The following is an 18489-nucleotide window of genomic DNA, read 5'->3' as shown; positions in this document are numbered from 1 at the left end:
CGGAGGAACCGGAGGTTGGAACCGGAGGGAGCGCGCGCGAGAGAGAGAGAGAGAGCACGGCCACAGCAATCTCTACCGGACGGACGGTAAAAGACGCTTCTCTGACTCAAAAGTGTAGAGTCCTCCAAGTTTTTTTTACAGGTAAATCTACAAATAATAATGATGATTAAAAAAAATCAAATAAAAACGAATTTTCCCAATGTTATAATACAAACAGAGAAACATCAATCATATAGCAATCATTCACACGCTACAGAAAGGAAAGAATACATTAAGAACAAAGCATTGGAATTTATTAGCTTTAAAACTAAAGTCATGAAAACAGTCAAATCAATTGTTTATTGGAAAGACTGAGTAAATGATGATCAGCAGGTGTTCGGTTTATTCCACCGGTGAAGGGTTATTACACACTTATTACTCATTACTACGTGATTTCAAATCATAACTTGTAAAAATCTGGAACATTTATTTTTTGTAACTTTTTCTTTGGATACTCGGTGTCAGTGTTGTAGTGTACCTTTAAAACAAAAACAAAAACATTTCTTAAATGTCTTTTGCATTCCTTTCGTCTGCCAATGACCTGACAACCTTTTAAATTTCAACAGTTTATTTTTTTAAACTTACCTTTTAAATTTAAACATTTTCGTGTTTTCTTTTGTAACACTTTGAGATTGCATCAAAAATAAATGATTAATATTGTTACTGTTCATGTTTTCTAGTTTCATACCATCATTCCAAATGGGATTTTAATTGGCTGCTGGTCTGTCTTTTTGTGTTTTTGTCCCATGTACCCAGCGTTCAACCATTGCCTTGCAGCAGCTCCCATTGACATTTTAGATGATAGATTTATTTTAGATATGCACATGTATTGTATGGTACTGTATTGTCACTAATAAACCAGATGGAAGTAGGAGTCATATTTTATGTCAAACAACACCAATTTAGCAAATGTCTCCTCTTTATCTTTATTCGTTTTCAATATTGCTCCATATACATTATTCATACTCAAATGTATCTCATGGCTGCTCACAAGATCAATAACCTAAGCACAGTGCACAGATAAGTTCACATATTAAGGTTTGTCGCTTTCAGTGTGGAAACGGTCTTCCATTGCTGGTTAAAAGCAAAAAGTTCTCTAATTGTATTCTCAACAAATGTTATGAAGCAGAATTTTCTGTTAAATTATTAAGGAGCCTGCAAAATTCAAATCAAAGGGTTTGATATAAATTCAAACCGTAGATTCTGTAGCAACTTAGTACAAGTAAACTGTTTCTTTCATCCTGGATGCAGATATATTTTGATTTGATGTCTTTTCTTTCCTTCTCAATGTTGTTGATTCTTTCTTGTGACATGAAACGTTTCCATGGAGACTAACTGTTCCATGGTAATGATAAACACATTCTAATTCCAACATATTGCATTAACTTTAACTGCAGCATAAACCAAGTATAAAGATGGTAGAATCACAGAACTTTTATAACAAGTTAATACTCAAATCACTCATTTAAAGCACTTTAACAGAGACCCCTCTACTCTATTAGAATTTTGACCTGATCGCTTGAGCAGCGCAATTCCAATATGTAAGTCCAATGACATGCACTAAACAAGAGACTATAGAGGTGAGATATATCTGGATCATATATATGTACTTGTATTGTAGTTTTAGCTTCCCGAACAGCTATCAAACCTCAACAGTCTCCATTTTCTGCCATTTAAAAAAAAAAAAGAACAGTTAGACAAATTAAGTTCCACTGTTTTCTGCATTAGTGATCCAGCTTTAATTGTGTAAATACCTACACTCTTTAATGCACTTGGAATTACAATCAGCCAGTTCAGTCAATAAAATAAAAAATATAATCCATACCAATGAAGTCTAAATCTTACATTTGTCATTCTGAGTAAAAAGGACAAACACAAATAACATGTCATCACATGTGGTATAAGAGTACACTTTCATAATAACACTGTAGTAAAAAAAACAAAACAAAAAACAACTCGTCTATTTGGCATTAACAGGGAATGATGAAAAGACAGATTCTGCAAAAAGGGAACATGGAAGGCAGCAACCTCTATTAAAAGTGATATCCTGTACCAACCCAGGAGCTAAAGGCAGTATTAGGGGAATAAACACAACATATATAATCCTTTCAAAATCAAGGCACTGAGGACTTACACTCTGACCTAATTTCAAACAGGTCCCACTGATAAAAGGAAACATTTATGTGGCCACTGGAGACAGCATTTGAAAGGGGATTCAGATACCTATTTTAAAAAATATATATAAAAAAAAAATAGAGTCAATACAGGAGTTCTGGTCTGTGCACAAGGGTGTGGAGGTGTTGGTACCTGCAGCAACTGTGGCAGTGAATATCATCGGACTCAATGTTTCAGCTTTGGCATGACCGTGAACACATGAGAGAAAAATGTCCAGCATTTGTAAATACTATACACATTAGCACATTTAACAAAGGATCAAGGTGTGATCTTTCTTCCCTTTCGAAGGCAACTGGAATAAATAGAAACGCGTTTGAGAAGGGCAACCCAGCTATTGCTTTAGATACTAAATCCGGGAATCACAGGATGAATGCTCAACTGCGTCGCTCGTGTATAAGTTGGGATTGACTGGAGGACCGAAGGCATTGTGTTGGCCCCCCCGCTGGATCTCTCGAATAAGCCAACCGTCTGCGCGGACTGCTTGGAGACTTGATGTGGTATTCCGAAAAGCATCAGTGAAGTGTTGCAAACAGTGGGGGCTAGATGTAGAACACTGTGACAGTTAACAACAGTTAAGATTACCACTCAGACCAACATCGCGAGAGTAACAAGTCTCTGCCCAGCCACTGTACGACCATGTGTCCACCCCGACAGCTCAGCGTCACGGCCTGTCCTCGGAGGTCTCCTGTTGGTGTGTCTGCAGGTGGTTTTGCTGGCATTGTCTTAAGGGTCAATGTTGTTCCTCATTGCAGTGGATTATCAAACACGGCATCTGGTAGCACGGAGATCTTCAGCTTCTTGTCTGGCCAGCTGTACTCCTTTGGTAACTTTGTCTAAAACAAAAAGAGAAAGGACCCAGAAAGTAAAAAGGAAGGTGGTTTTCAGTGAACTGAAAATGAAAGTTAAAGCACAGGGTGGGGGGGGGGGGATTTCTCTTGCCTCCTCACGAGTGTTTAGTTCCTGTATATCCCCAAGCATCTGCTCCACAAACTCTTCAGTCAACAATATCTATAAAGGGAAAGGAGAAGGTGGAATGAATGCATTAAATATGAAAGTGCAAAACAGAAACTTGTGTGCGTGCGTACCTGAAGCCAGGGTCCATGGGCTGCATAGGGGTGCTCTTCAGTAGCAAAGGCTCCTTCGACTCCAGTAGACACAAATGTAATCGCCGTGTCACCGTGGATACTTTTGTAGGTAAAGTGTCTTCCATGAAGCAAGCGGCCCCTTTAATAGGTTACATACAAAACAAAAGTATTGGACCTTCAAAGTTATGTGAATGAGTCAAAATCTAATGATTTAAACATGACTAAGAAGGAATCGGTTACAAGCAAAAATATACTACATGTGCCATGCTGTGCTTGAGGCGTTTGATCTCTTACAGAGATATCAGAGGTCCAGTATTTTGAGAAGAGATAAACACTGATGCTGGGATCACATAACTTGCACCATCAAGTTGATGTGCTCTCACTGTCCGTCAAAAATTTCTCTGCACTTCTTTTTTCCTGGTCATGTTTTTATTTAATGTTTCTGCCATGGCAGCGAGTTGCTACAGAATATTAATTGCTTGGATCATAGTTTGTGCCAAGTTTGTTTTTTTATTCTGGATGCCATTTCCACCGTAACTTGGATCCGAACCCAGGTCTTCTACGACCGCCAAGCTGGTTATTGTTGTTTTCATATGTACGTGTAGGTTATCATGTTGCTGGCAAAATAATAAACAAATTGTGTATAATGTAGACGGATGTTTTTTTTGTTTGCATACTTTTATCTATTACACTGATGACACATTTCAGTCAATGCACACTACTGAGGTATCTGCAGCATTACATTAACTGCATCCAACCATCCACTTTCATTCATCAACTTTGAATTGTTTCCTTCCAAACCTTGAGCCTGCAATTTCTCAACTCCATGCTGGATGGACAAAGCGGGAAAACGTTCAGTAATTGTACCTTAGCTTTCTGTTCTGCCATCACGATCAATATTGAGAAATGTGGACACGTAAAAACAAAAAGTAACTCGCTGAACCAGTACTTTCAGGAAATACAGTAGTAACCGTGGTGACCACTGCTGGTAACAGGTTGCTCGCCAGCGGGTATTCTTGTACCATGGAATGAAGACAGAGTACTTGGAGAACAATCTCAGCATGCAAACTCTGCAACCCCCCCCCCCCCAAGCCCAGATTCCAACTGGAGTTATTCTGGGTGCAAGGTGAGAACGTTAGTCACTACATCACAGGGATGCTTGACTACTGTTTCAATGAGATGACGTTATTTACCTCAAGCTGGTTTCACCTTGCTTGGGTAACGTCAAGCTTGCTAATTTCCTGCCGTCGTCAGAAGTAGCTCCATGTGGCCCACAGAAGGAGGACCAGTCAGTATTCATGTCTGAGAAACTGGCATCATTTGTGCTTTCTTAAGGCACTCCGCCACACCCATGCAGCATGACTGTTTGGACTACTTTTCTCTGTCGGTTTCTCAAACGCCCCAAAGGGGAAAGACGGAGAGAATGGCGCAGTACCGCAGGCAGAGGGGCAAGAGGGTGCCTGACTCTTGGTTGAATTTCAGATGGACGCTCTCCAACTGTCGTGTCCGGACCAACTCATGAGGAACAATGGCTGCCGAACTGTCACTCTCCAAACTGTCCTTCCGACTCCTGAGAGAGCGAAAAGAGAAGAGGGGGGGGAAAACAGCAGTGAGCGAGTCCAACTGAACTGCGGAGGAGCTGATGACTGTGTGACAGACTACAAGAAGGGAATGTCGGCCATTTTGAGTCTGGCTGTAAACGGCGTTGTTTCAAAAGGTTTCAAAAGCCCCTCTCATAAAAGTTTATGTGACTTTGTACAAAAAGCTACAACTTCCAGAGTAATATAGCAAGAGAATAATGACAGAGCAGCACAATGTGTCGCTGAGGAACAATGGTTCAGATGTCAGAGGCTGTGAGTCACTGCTTGCGGTGGAGAGAGATATCCTGCTGCAGCCCTTGTGCTGAGCTGCACCCTTGTTACTGTGTGCATGTGTGTGTGTGTGTGTGTGTGTGTCACTGTGGAGAAGGAACACTCACTGAGGTCTTTCGTGGCCCTGTCTCTGGCTGCTGATAGGCGGCAGTGCTGGCTTGCTGTTAAACTCCAGTCCTTTTCTCAGGGTCTCCCTGATCTGTTCTGTGTCTGTCCGCACATAGCCACACACACACAAGCAGGGAATTACTCCATTATGCACTGCTGACAGCGTGCAAGCGGAGAAACTCGGTGTAGATTGTTGAAGCACGTTTTTCGGTCCCGAGGATCTCCACTGCTCACTCCGTCGGGAGTCGCCATACCTTTGTCCGAGAGCCTGCGTGGCTGCGATCCAATGCAGATGGATCGGCTGTCCTCCTCATCCTCTGGCGGTCGACTCAGATCGTCCCACACACACTTGGCACTGACCCCACTCAGGTTGGAGCCCTCTGTCTCAATGCCCTGGTCCACTCTCTCCTGCTTAGATGAGCAACATATAAACGCAACCATCAACACTAGCTCACATAAAGAAAACGTGTCAGGAAGAAGAAAAACCAAACAATTGCAACATAAAAACAATATTACTACTCAGCTCCAGTTTGCAACATACGAATCTGTTTATACAGCGATTAGAAAGTCTGTTTCTTTCTGTGTCACAATCGGAAAACAACTAATTTGTCATTCCAGTTATTCATGTCCAAATAACTCACGTGACAACAGAAGACTTTTTTCGATACAATTTGTTAAAGTACAGCATCTTTTTTTCCACAACACACATGAAAACAAAGCACCAAATAATATTTGTCACAGCTGTTTTACATAAGCTCTACACATCAGGCACACACAGACTCCTTCTTATCTTAACCTTTACCAATGAAATATTGTAGCTTGTGTTGAGTGTGCAGGATTTCATAAAGCCTTACTTGTAGGTGTGGATCAATATCAAAGATAGTCTCTCCTCTCCTCATGTCTGTGATTAACCAAGGCCCACCGGCTCTGTACACAGAACACACACGTCCACATTAGTCCAGGTCAGTCAACATTAACATCAAGTTAAAGACAGTTAATAAGTGAATTAGTAACGACACAGTTCACCTGCTTTTCAGAATGTATTCTGCATATATGCCACACCAAAGTGGCACCAGTGTGATCGCGTTCCCAGTTTATTCAACAATTGGGGCCAGCTGTGAATATCGAGCCTCAACAGATGACTAAGTGACTTTGGGTTTGCTAAGAAGCATTTTGTTAATAAAGTCAGTTATACCAGATTTGAACAAACTTCTATACTATACAAGCTGTTTGTAGGGAGAAATAAAATGCACGATTAGAGTGGGGAAAAAGTTGACTTTCTGTCATGTTCATTGACAAATGCATTGATCGGGGGAAAAATGCATGACCTTTTCACAAACCAAGGTTCCTTTGAAAATTTCATCTTCAAATGAACATATTACATTTGGAGAGTCAAGTCAAAGACAAAACTGTATTTTCAAATGAACACTTTTGAATCTCTCTACAAATCGACCCACACTGCTACACAGTGATACGCACACTCTGACTCCTCGCATCAGCTCCAGGATGCCTTGGCCGTTCCACTGTTGGGCCGCTTGCAGCTCCTCTGTACACACACCCACAATCTATTGGAAACACAGCAAAGTGTGAAAAGGTGGCGACATCACTCCTATGTTTAATTAATTGTTATACAGACAAAATCAATTAAAGATGACCCGTTTTTTTTAATTACTAAAATATTATGAATAGTCCGGCTGACTTGATGACATTTTGTCTCATGTGACGATACGATGCGTTTGAAGCCTTAATCAAGTCCTGAGCACCGGATTCTGTGTGGAGTGCAAACGTCTGGGCCTCACCTGGAGAAAGCTCACACAGCCAAATGGAGTTTGAATAGGATGCATCTGTGGGTCTTCTGTGAGCAGCATGTGCTGAATTCGAGATTCGCTGTTGTCTAGAGGACTGTGCCACGACACATGATCACCGCTACAAAATGTGTTTTCTGTAGAATAGAGAACAAAAGGCAAGTCTTCCGTAAGTCTGACAAAACATACGGACTGAGGCCATGTACACGCCCTGTCACTTGTGCCCATTGATTGAATTTGGGCCACCAAACTGTTCTAATTTCCTACAATTAATTCTCCGGCTGTTCAAACACCCAGGAGTAAAATTACAAGGGGAAACTACAACAGGAAGAGGGGGCACAGATCAGCACCAGAACAAGAGAAAGAGAGAGCAGAGAGACTAAGACACACATGTGGAAAGAAAAGCATAAAACATTTTCCATCTGAGTAAACCTGTCTGCTTGGGAGGTAATGTGCAACCAGTCCAGATATGCTGCAGGAGGAAAGTGAGAGAGAGAGAAGATGGCCAGGAATCAGCATTCATTTAGCTTTAGGGGCCGAGCCCACCCACACACAAATTGACCCCAGCTGGAAAACAGAGTGGGGCTGGGCGGTGAGAAAGAAGGGAGCCTGGAGTGAACAGCCTTCTACTCTTGCACGTCCTGACAGCCACATCTACTTTTGTAACTTACAATTTAAACTTTAAAACACTTTACGTACTGTAAATTCAAACAACAAGAATGCTCTTGTCCGCCATGTATTTAAACAATCTCCTCAAAATAGCAAAACATGAGGAAAAGAATAAAAGACTGCCAATACACGAAGCTCCAAGAAAAAACATACGTGTGTTACAGTAACCGTGGAAGTGAGTCGTCTGTATATTCACAGGAATTGGACGTTATCTCAAACCCTCAATTGATTTCAACTAACTGCAACTACAACAGGGTTGTTCTCTCAAAGCACATGAATAAAACAAATGAGTGCTCTGGGTCACACATTTTTCAGGTGAGGCATGAAGAATGGAACTGTTAAACTCATTGACATTCACTGTCTTCTCTTGACTAACCTGTTAAGACATGATGACACTGTTGTACTCTTTTCACTTCACAATTGCTCACAACTTTCTCTATCATGATGTCAAAGTGTCTACATGTCACTCAAACGCACTACAACTAAGTGAAGTATGTACTACTTCTGAAAACCAACAACAAACTTGTAATGCATTATTGTTCCTAAAATCTTCATGATCTTTACAGCAGAAGAACTCGTAACAAAGTTGTTAAAACTTCCCTTTACTCTATCATATCCATAAATGTGTACTGCTCAAGCTCAAATCTATGATCAGAAGGCGTTTCACCCCTACCTGATTGGAAAACATAGCGAGCCAAGCCTTGCATTAGTTCAGCAGGCCATGTGGGAGGTGCTGTTTCTCCAACCTCTCGTTTGAGTCTGAAGGTGAGTTCAAAACCAAACCCACTTGGTCCATCTGCTCCTGTAAACCTGACACACACACACACACACACACACACACACACACACACACACACACACACACACACACACACACACACACACACACACACACACACACACACACACACAAAGTGAGTAACTGAATGAGTAAACATTTATTTAATGAGCAACGTTATACATTTACTATGTCTTTATATGCATGAGGGCAGTAAAGCTAATATTTTTCTTTTCAAGAGAAGAAACCAATAAACTGTGGCTGTCCCATTGAACATATCTTGCAATTACACCATATCCCCTGTCTATCTGAGGTCAAATTACTTACTCGTGAACACGATTATCCCCATACAAGTCGCTCAGCCCAAAGCTGACATAGTGCCAGTGCTCTTGGACATCTTGGGCTGTACAGCCCATATTCCTGTACATACTGATGTAGTCTAGTGGGTCTGGTCCCCCGAGCCTAAGAGAAGCACAACATGAAAATCAATCAACCAAACAGTTTTGTTGTCAGCGGACTACATTTACTCTTCAATACTGTTATACAGATAGTAAGCTAGAATTACTTATGATCTTAGCCTTGTTCAAACGCTATTGTCATGCAAACGTACCATCAACATACATAACAATAACGTGTTATAAATACTAATCTATATTTTCATTCGTTAAAGAATTACCAAAAGGAGATACAATGCAGTCACTAGCCAAGGACAGCAGAAGTTACTAACCGAGAGTAACTATTACAAGCAGAAGTTTGTTAGCTTTGAAGCTAAGTTAGCTACTGGCTAACCACCCAGCCATTGCTTCGTGAGCTTATAAAGTCTGGCTCAATAGGTAAGTAAAGCGAGTTGGGACGACAGTAATTACGCACCAGTATTTTACTATGGCTGTAACTTGCAGCGGGTTGGCTTGCTCGGGGTAAAGTCGTCGACATTCCCCATAGATAGCCTGCAGTCCGGGGGGAAACAGCGGCACCAGCCCGTGGGCTGCAGCACCACTGGTAGGCCGTGCTTCATCCATGCCACTGCCTCGAACGAACTCGGCAAATCCACGAAAACAACGTTTCAAGAACTATCGCTTACTGTCCACCCACGGAGCAACGAGAACAATAAAGTTAATCATAAAAGCTCCACGTAAATAGCGGAGTGAAAGTGTAAGATGTTGACTCGGACCGCTGCGCCTCACTCAGCGGGAGCCTGTTGCTCATCTTCCACACACAACAAAGACTCTCACGATTGGCTGGATGGGGGAGACACGTCACTGACAGACGGGTTGGAACAGCCAATGGAAATGTCTCATTGGAGTTTAGAAGATGTGTTCACTCTTCTGATTGGCGAATACGCTGTCAATCAAACAAAAGGCGGATGCGCTGGAGGGTTTGGTGCTGGAGAGCATTTCATGGCCCAGAGGATGTCCCTGTTCTGTCTTCAAAGTGTTGTAGAAGGACTCAGAAAAGGGGAAACTCTAAAATACAAACACTGTTATAACTTCAAAAAGAGACATGAGACGGTACTCTCTGGAAAATGTACCTTCTAACAAACCCGTGAGCTTTGGCATCTGAGGTCTATATCTGACATTTAATAATTGCATTGAAGTGCAGCCATCAGTAAAATGTTAAGTTGCATTTAGTAACACAATGTATAATTGTATATACCAATAAATGTAAAAGATAAAATTTTTGTTATTATAATGGAATGCACAAAGTGTTTCGACACATGCTTCATCCAAAAACTGTCCACAATTTTAACTTTGAGTGCAAGTGACTGAGCTATATTAGTTTACACATTCAATATGTATTAGAGCTTCAGTCACCGTATTAGATAACAGTTTTTCGTGTGGTATGAGCTCATACAAGTTTTACACTGAATACAGAAATATGTTCAATTAATTTAAACTGAAAGTTAAAGTTTTCTATGCCTTTGTTGTGATGATATCTACTACGAGAATATTTATTAAACATAATCTGTGTTTGTCCTACTTGTTTTTTGCTTGTATAGTATTTTAGACATAAAGACAGGCCAATTTTTATCTTTTCAATTTGAGTGAGTAAAGAGTGCTTTTTTTTTTCTTTTTTTTTTTTACCTATATGCATTACCATATCTAAAAGAAAATATATATTAATCATAAAATGTTTAACATGAGTGAACAACCCTGACAGAGTTAAACAATTTTTTCTTCATTTTTTCTTTCAGGACATTTAACCTTAAGAATCTCTTTGATTATACTTCATGCAAACCTCATAATGCATTATGATGAAGAAGTGCTTCAGAATAACTTTATTATGACCATAGATTGTATGGCATCAACAACATGTGGATTTTCTCATACTGAATTAGGAGCGGTTACACTGTCCTTCACCATGGGCATATAGTGCAGAGCCACAGATCACTTCAACTAACAACTACTTTACATGATATAGACAGGACTTGCCTACTATCGTAAAGAATAGAGCCACCACTGTAAACTGTTTCCTCTGGTGTGAGAGGCGTGCAATTAAGCAGCCTTTCTGTGACTTCCACTCAGACCATGAAGGCACCAGTGCCAGAAGAGTAGAAAGCCTGAGGACTTCACCCTCCCCGAATGGAGGCTTTCTTTGTTGGGAGATGATGAATGATCTTTGGTCCTACCACAACAACTTTAAGATACATCTGGGAGCTGTTGTGTGAGAGCGCCACCATACACGCTCCCCATGGTAAACAACACAAGTTGAGAGTAAATGAGCACCTCAGTTAACAGGAGAGGTCATGTTTTATGCGAGCGAGCAGAGGGAGGATAAGTAGAGGGAACGACTGACAATACATTTTCATCAGCAGACATCTCATGACATGGCTGTGCTTTGAATCAGCTATTAAAATGGATGTCTGTGGCGTCAGAACGGGTTGTCGTTGGAACTGCTTGTAATAATGAAACTGGAATGACTGTTTTCACCTTTTCTTACACTGCATTTTCAGGTTCCTGTGACAGAATTGCTACAAATTCTGCAAAAAGTGTCTCTTTCAAGATTTGCTGATGTTCTACTGCTGTATGCTGAATCTTATACTTATAAGGAATTGTTTTGGTGTCTTGTTCCTCTTCTTTTTCCACTCATGGTCATAAGGCCAAATCAATATTCCTGATCACAATCTTTTCATGGCTTGTTATTTCATTTAATAAAGAAGATAAAATTAAAGTCAAAAAGGCTTCCTTGACATCAGCAGCAGTGGATTTTGTGATAATCGCATGATACTGTAATTGAATATCAAAGCAAATATCATATCTAAATATAATGTTTCCCTCATGTCCAGTGTCATCACAATGGCTGCGTATTTTGTGGGATTAAAGATTGGATAAAATCTTGAAAAAGGATGCCTTGTGATTCTTAAAAAAAAAAAAAAAATCTACCATACGATTTTAGAACATGAAAATTGTATGTAAATAAACACAACAAACATTGATTTTAGGTAACTTTATTGACAATATATAAAAAGTTTTAAGAACAACATGAATGACAAATGTATCATACTGTGTAGCATAGGCAATTATACATTCATTCATAGTTGGTTTATACAAATCAATAACATACAAGCAAAAGAAATGCACATTAAATCTATGAGTGAATGGATGTCTGACACATATCTCCATGCATTGCAATGGTCTCTGATGTCAGGCTTTTTGCAGTTTGGTTGCATGCCATGCCAAAAGAACTGAGCCCATAGATGACACCTGAAGATGTCACCATCTATGGAATTCAGTTCTCATAGCAGAGCACAAAAACGTCCTCAGGAGGATCTTGATCCTTTAATAGCTGAATAGTTGAACCCAACCTATACTTCTTTTGGGGTATTTACAGATCACATAGAATCAGTACCTTTTAGAAAACAACTAAAACCATCTGGAACCATTCATATAAAGATAAAAAGATAAATAAAGTGAAGGAGTCGACAGTCACAAGCTGAATATAAGTAAGTCTAAGATAACCAGTGTCACATGCTGAGAAACGAGCGTCATGTTGAGGTCATTAAGTCATGCGTCCCTGTTTCTTAAGAAAGAGCAGGGTGATGATGTGACGACAGCGTCAGCGAGACTTCTTCTCTAAGATTGAGCAAGAGGCCGTCATAAACGCAGCTAAACTTTATTCTAAACAACGATCACTATCACTGTGGGCTTTCGCATCACACAATTGTACATTAATTCATTTAACCATTACATGGTAAAAATAAAACTAAGAGGTGTTTTTAATGGGTCAAGAATAGCAATGTAAAAACCTCCAAAGTACATTTATGTTTAATTGGATGCCATTCTTTGTTTAGACAGACACGATGGAGAGTTTCAGGGTCATCTGAGGAATCCAGCCATTTTTTTTTTCTTTTTTTCAACTGAAGTATTCCTGGAAATGCTTCACAACCACTGAAATGAAAGCCAGCACACTGGGCTGATGCAAGCACAGAATCAAGGCATGAAATGACTCATCAGTTATAGCCGTACACTCCCAGGGAAAGAACTTTGGGACCGAGCGATGAGTGACACACTGTCGGTCGATATATCTTTGAACTCTACACGGTAAGTTTGATATTAACTGGCCAATGTTGAATCGCAGAGGCTCTTTTATTTGAAAAATCCCTTTCTCAAGGTCTTGAATCAATATTGACAGTGACAGTACAATGAGAGAATTCCTCAGATATAACATCAGCAGTGGTTTATTCATTACGTGTGTGGATTCTTATTAGGTACAACACAGTGTGATAAACTTTGTGAGGAAGGCCACACCTGAACATGTTCAGGAAACTCATATCTTTCCGGCAGTTAGAGTAGGAAACAACCGGTTTAACAGCCTGTTACAAGACAAGAAGAACCCTATCAGAGCATGAGTCCTGAATCCTACACACATTTAGAAACAGCCTTCACTGACAGGTCACACTAGATAACACACTGTCATATTTAACAGCCTTCATCTGCTAAAGCTCTGAAAATGTGGAAGTTACTCTTTGAAAAAGAAAAAAAAACAAAAACTTTTTTATCTACTTAAATATGCCATGAATGTATATTTCTGAAGAGATACATGACCAGTTTAACGAGTTTCTTCGTTTCCGGTGATAAAATACCATAATACTTACCAGCATACTTACTTTTATGAGTCAACTGAACCGATTTCTATCAAAAAGCTGGCTAAATCAGGAAGAAAAAAAAAATCCTCATAAAGGCTTTACAGGACCACGTCTTTGATTCAGCTTTTGAGGGGAAAAAAAAAAATCCAATCTAACAGAAGGATGATTCAGCTTTGAATCAGCAAGCAAGTTTTTCCACTCTGTGAATGTAAATCCCTCCCCAGTTCACCTGCATGTTCGGCTCACTCTCCCATGTCCTCCAAGTCCCAAGGAAGGATGCAGCGTACTGTCTGACATTCAGAGCAAAGAACCTTAAATACCACCACCTTTCACATCACCCATCAGCCTCCCTCCTCTGTTTTTTTTTTCATACACTCCCTCTGTACGGTAAGCCCGACAGTCACTTCCCAGTAAGAAGGAAGCAGTGGGAGTGAAAAGCACGCCCCCTCAGTGAATCAACACATAATAGTTTCTGAGGAAAACCATTTGACTTGCCCTGCCCCCTGTTCCCATAAAGCAAGCAGGGGAAAGGCTGCGTCGACTCGAGGAACCAGGAATTCCCCCAAAGGCCATGAACAGCTGTCGACACGAGAGGCGATGACGAAGCAGACATACTGGATGTGCGCCTGCCAGGCTGAGGCAAACAGAAACCATGCTCGGTGTAGTTTCATGAGTTGATTGAAATACGGCTCAACACTACAATATACACACCAAATCGCCCACTGGAAATTCTGTCCACGCGTCGCGGGTTTGAAATAGCAGACATTTTTGTGCTGGTGGTGTCTTTGTTTTTTTATCCAAGCCAAATCAGTAACATATCTTATGTCATGGGAACATATAAGATATGATCGCCTTGTATGAATATTTATTCAGCTTGACTCATTTAGAAGAAGCCTAATAGGCAGTGTTACAGAGAAAACGCAGTCGCACCAATACATTCCCTCCCCCCCTCGAAGGTCACAGTTGAACATGACTGAGTTGACATTCATGTTCAACTTGTTAAAACAAGTGGACCAGCAGGTTGAAACAATACCGCAAAACTCATAAAATGACTAAAAACAAAATACTCTTTGTCGGAAACATTTTAACCTGTTATTAGTTAAAATTGTAAGAGTAAAATGTGCAATAATTTCTTTACTTGTTTCTAAAAATAAAATCTTTCAGGATTTGTCATCACATTAAGTCAATTAAAGCATAAAAATGACTAACTAAGATCTAATGACTTGTGTCACGTGAAAACAAAGCAGCCTGACTAATCGGGCTCGCAGGACACAACTAGAGCAGCAGCATGTTGGATGTGAATCCTCCATAAATAAACCAGTCCGATGTGCTGTGATATTTTAAGCACAGCATTAACTGCTCATTTGAACAGTTTCATTGTTTCGAGGCCTCAGAAAACCCAATTTCCTCATACACCCTCACACGCCTGGTCAAATACAAGAAACATGCCTGAGCTTGATGAACATTCATTCAAATTTTCCGTACTTCCTGGATATGCATACTCTACTGTCATGAGTTATTGTTGTGCAATGGATCACACTTGGATCGCGTGGCGCATTTAACGGTGATGAAACCAGCAGTATAGGTGGAGGGACCCTACAGAGTCCCACTATTGATGTGCAGTGACTCTAGAATCCACTTTCAAACTACATCCTTAGGCTGGTGGGATAAGTTGCAATTGACATTTTGCGCTGGACTTCAGAAACAAGCCTGGCTTTCATGCTGCTGTTTGAACACTGGGGAAATCACTCGCAAAGGTCACTGAGCCCATTTCCTTTCTTTCCTCCACATGCATCTAAAGACCTGTAACAGCCTCTTTCAACTGCACTTCAGTTACTGGCAGACATATTCAAATTTCTATATAGGAGATAAAAGCAGGTATAGTTTAACCAGAGTGCAAACAGAAGATGTGACAGGCTTTTTTTATTTTTATTTGAATTTTAACACATTTATTGCTTTGACCAGCCATCCTCTCACAAAACACTAAAAGACTATTTAAAACATCATTGAATTAAGTCAGTTTGAACAGACGACAAAGCCCTTATTCAGGTTTCTTTTGGCTTTTTAATTCTTAGTATGACAACATGTCTCTGAAGTCCTTCTTCTCCATCCCACAGGTGACTCAGAGCGAAAACCCCCCTGTCCGCCACAAACGTCTCAAACAGATGCAGTCCACCCCCGACGCCGAAGTAGTGAGACTTCGTGGCCAGGTAGATCAGTCCATCTGGCGCAAGCAGGTTGTGGAGGGCGTCATGGAGCACGGGGTAGTAAACGGTGTTGTAGATCGTTTCTGATGTTAAGATTATGTTGTATTTGGGCGAGGGGTCTGTCTTTTGAACCAAATCAAGAAAAGTGCTCCAATCACCAGAGAAGAATTGACACCTGGTTAGTAACAGATGCTGCGACAAGTCTGTGGCTCTTTTCTTAATGGGTGGGTTTCCGTCCTCTACCTCCACTTTCCCTTGAGCTTGCTTTTTAAAGCCATCTTCTTCCTGCTTTTTCTCTTCCTTATCATCTTCACTGTCTGCATCATCCTCTTGGCAGTTTAGCATTACGTTTGGCATTGTGAGCTGTTCAATGACTGTACTGTTATAATCTTGGAAGTGGACCTGCCTGGCTCCTCTCTTCAGAGCCAGTATTCCCAAAAGACCAGCGCCACAGCCCAAATCCAGAACTGCCTTTCCTCCGAAGGTCTCTCCGTGTTTCTCAATCGCCTCCAGCAGGTCGTAGGTGCACTCCCACACTTTGAGCCCTCCCTCGTACACGCCGGAGATGAGATCAGACCTCTGCTCCACCGTGCGACTGAGAATACTTTCGCTATCCTCTCTCTCCGAGGCCGTCTTCTCAAAAACGGTCTCGTTGAGGTAATGCAGAGGTGGGAGAGTTCCAATGGTTACCGTCTCAGAAACCGCATCCATGAGATCAAAATTTGGGTCTGAAGGAGGAAAGTGCTCTCTGGCCTCTTTTACATGCTCTAATGGTTTTGTTTCATCTTTAGTCTGAAAGAAAAAAAAAACAACAGCATGTAAGGTTAAAGACTAAAATCACTATATTCGCTTCAGATTCAGGTAACAACTCACTGAGGGTGTTCAACTGAGGGGGGGAAGACGGTGGATAACATCAAGGTTGAGGAATGTGGCAGGAGTTTTAAAATCAACTGTCAAAATGTATTTCCAGATTAAAATCAGGTATTACTAATTACTGAAGTGATCACGAAATTTCTTTTCACTCCCTTTGTCATACTAATCTTTCTTAGTCATACTGACTGTTGAAGGAAGTTTCAAGTTGAGGCTTTGATCATTCTTTTGAAAAAAAAAAAAAAAAATGGCAGCGATCTCAAGTGACATGGTGACATCTGCTGATAAGTGAATGTTTTTAAATCCATGATCATTCTGCAAAGAGAAATATCTTAAACATAGAGTAACAGAATAAAAAAAAACCCAAAAAAAGTATACACATACGTGTTTCATAACAATTCGAGTTTGAGATCACCTGACAATCTAGATTCTGTGTCCTCTAAACTCAGTTGCAGGTTAATAGAAGCAAACACTGTTACTAGTCATATGACTCATTTCAGAATTGAGTCACTTCTATTGTCACGTCCAAACAGGCGGCTCAACACGTTCACACAGTCACCGGTGCAGGACACTTCAGACAAAAAGCTCTGGGTTAATTTTGCTGCATGCCTCAGACATTTGTTTTAACACAGACTGAATGACAGAACAAACTTTGAGTTCCACCATGGAGTCAAAGCTCGTGAACATAAAGATGACCCGCTTCTGCTCTCTAGTGGATGTACACTCAATAGACTTATCAACAGTGACTGTCACTCATACAAGGTCCATCCAATATTTAAATATTGCATGTATGCGAGGGAAATAAACGTGAATTTACCTCGGTGTTAAAGGAGTTGTAGTGTCGTAGTGTTAAACTCTAGGATGGTTCAGTTTTATTTCACAAATCAATTGTAAAACCTTAAAGATATATGACACTTAAACAATGTGTGTATGTGGAAGGAATGGGATTCTCACAAACTACTCAAAGTTTCAAGGTGATGGCCCAAGAGATATAAAAAAAAATATGTCCACAATGACTACAATTTAGAAAACTAAAATAAATAACCCAACAAATAACCAAAGGCCCGCATGTGGCCATCTTCAGGCTTTACAATATCTATCTCTAAGATTAATTATGGCTTCTGGTCTGGGAAATGAAAGATTTACAAGCAAGGGCCTAATTCATGCCCCCTTGTGGAATTTCTTTGCAGGGTTAGGGTGAAGGTTAATGTTTTCGTCTCTGTGAATGGTAGTTTATTTTGATATATTTTAATATTCAACACTTTAATAGTATCAATAAATAATGTTTCTACGTGACCTACTAGGAAAAATAAAAAGCTTCTACTTAACCTAATTTAACACTGTAGATATTGTCCTTATCGTGATTGTTTATATGCAGTAATGCTTTAGTAACTAGAGTATTTTAAATCGTAATCAGACACGATTATCTACACGAATTTTGTTTTACAAAGTTCCAATCAAAACCCCCACAATTCTGATTTTTTTTTTTTTTAAAGGTATGGGTTTGCTTATATGCAATCACATTTTTCTCACATGCATTTTCCAAACAAGCTAACTTTGCACGTAAAATTAAACGAAACCTATTGATTTAACACTTTTGAGAACTCTTTAGTATTAGCACACGTAATGCGGCTAATGTTACTCACAGGCGGCGCTGCGCTGCTTTTCTCTGCACGCTTCTCTCCCTTTCCATCCTCTTCGTCGGCCTGAGTTGTTTGCGCTGGCAGGTCGAAGTTAAAACAAAACGACATGGTGACAGAGGCTGGGAGACTGACTTTCAGGTGTTCAGGATTAATACA

At 40.4% G+C, this 18489-nt stretch overlaps 2 protein-coding genes across 3 annotated transcripts; both read right to left on the bottom strand.

Moving 5' to 3' along the window:
- Positions 1-1023: 1023 nt before the first annotated feature.
- On the bottom strand, positions 1024-9689 carry sufu (suppressor of fused homolog). Of its 2 annotated transcripts, XM_080507187.1 has the most exons (12): positions 9401-9689; positions 8858-8992; positions 8426-8562; positions 7078-7220; positions 6758-6843; positions 6133-6205; positions 5533-5689; positions 5278-5380; positions 4735-4869; positions 3300-3438; positions 3154-3222; positions 1024-3047 (listed from the first exon to the last, which is right to left on the bottom strand). In XM_080507187.1, exons 1-12 carry the CDS (start codon positions 9547-9549, stop codon positions 2958-2960), a joined length of 1416 nt encoding a protein of 471 aa, XP_080363313.1. In that variant the 5' UTR covers positions 9550-9689; the 3' UTR covers positions 1024-2957. The 2 variants fall into 2 exon arrangements, 1 of the variants encoding a protein (XP_080363313.1); XR_013936872.1 differs by lacking the exons at positions 1024-3047; positions 3154-3222 and having other exon boundaries at positions 3322-3438; positions 4493-4869.
- Positions 9690-15658: 5969 nt separating this feature from the next.
- On the bottom strand, positions 15659-18489 carry mettl18 (methyltransferase 18, RPL3 N3-histidine; the record flags this gene model as incomplete). Its single annotated transcript, XM_080507524.1, has 2 exons — positions 18337-18489; positions 15659-16612 (listed from the first exon to the last, which is right to left on the bottom strand). Exons 1-2 carry the CDS (start codon positions 18439-18441, stop codon positions 15659-15661), a joined length of 1059 nt encoding a protein of 352 aa, XP_080363650.1. The 5' UTR covers positions 18442-18489.

This window comes from Blennius ocellaris (genome assembly GCF_963422515.1).
Source record: "Blennius ocellaris genome assembly, chromosome: 13".
Taxonomy (NCBI): Eukaryota; Metazoa; Chordata; class Actinopteri; order Blenniiformes; family Blenniidae; genus Blennius; species Blennius ocellaris.
This window is presented reverse-complemented; position numbering and strand designations above follow the sequence as displayed.

Bases quoted from the DNA above. Each gene is read 5' to 3' on its own strand.
- sufu (XM_080507187.1), bottom strand. From the start codon at position 9,549: ATGGATGAAGCACGGCCTACCAGTGGTGCTGCAGCCCACGGGCTGGTG. The intron at 8,563-8,857 runs GTAAGTAATTTG...TGTGTGTGTCAG, and splicing joins GGGGATAATCGTGTTCACGA to GTTTACAGGAGCAGATGGAC. The intron at 3,223-3,299 runs GTACGCACGCAC...TTCCCTTTATAG, and splicing joins CCCATGGACCCTGGCTTCAG to ATATTGTTGACTGAAGAGTT.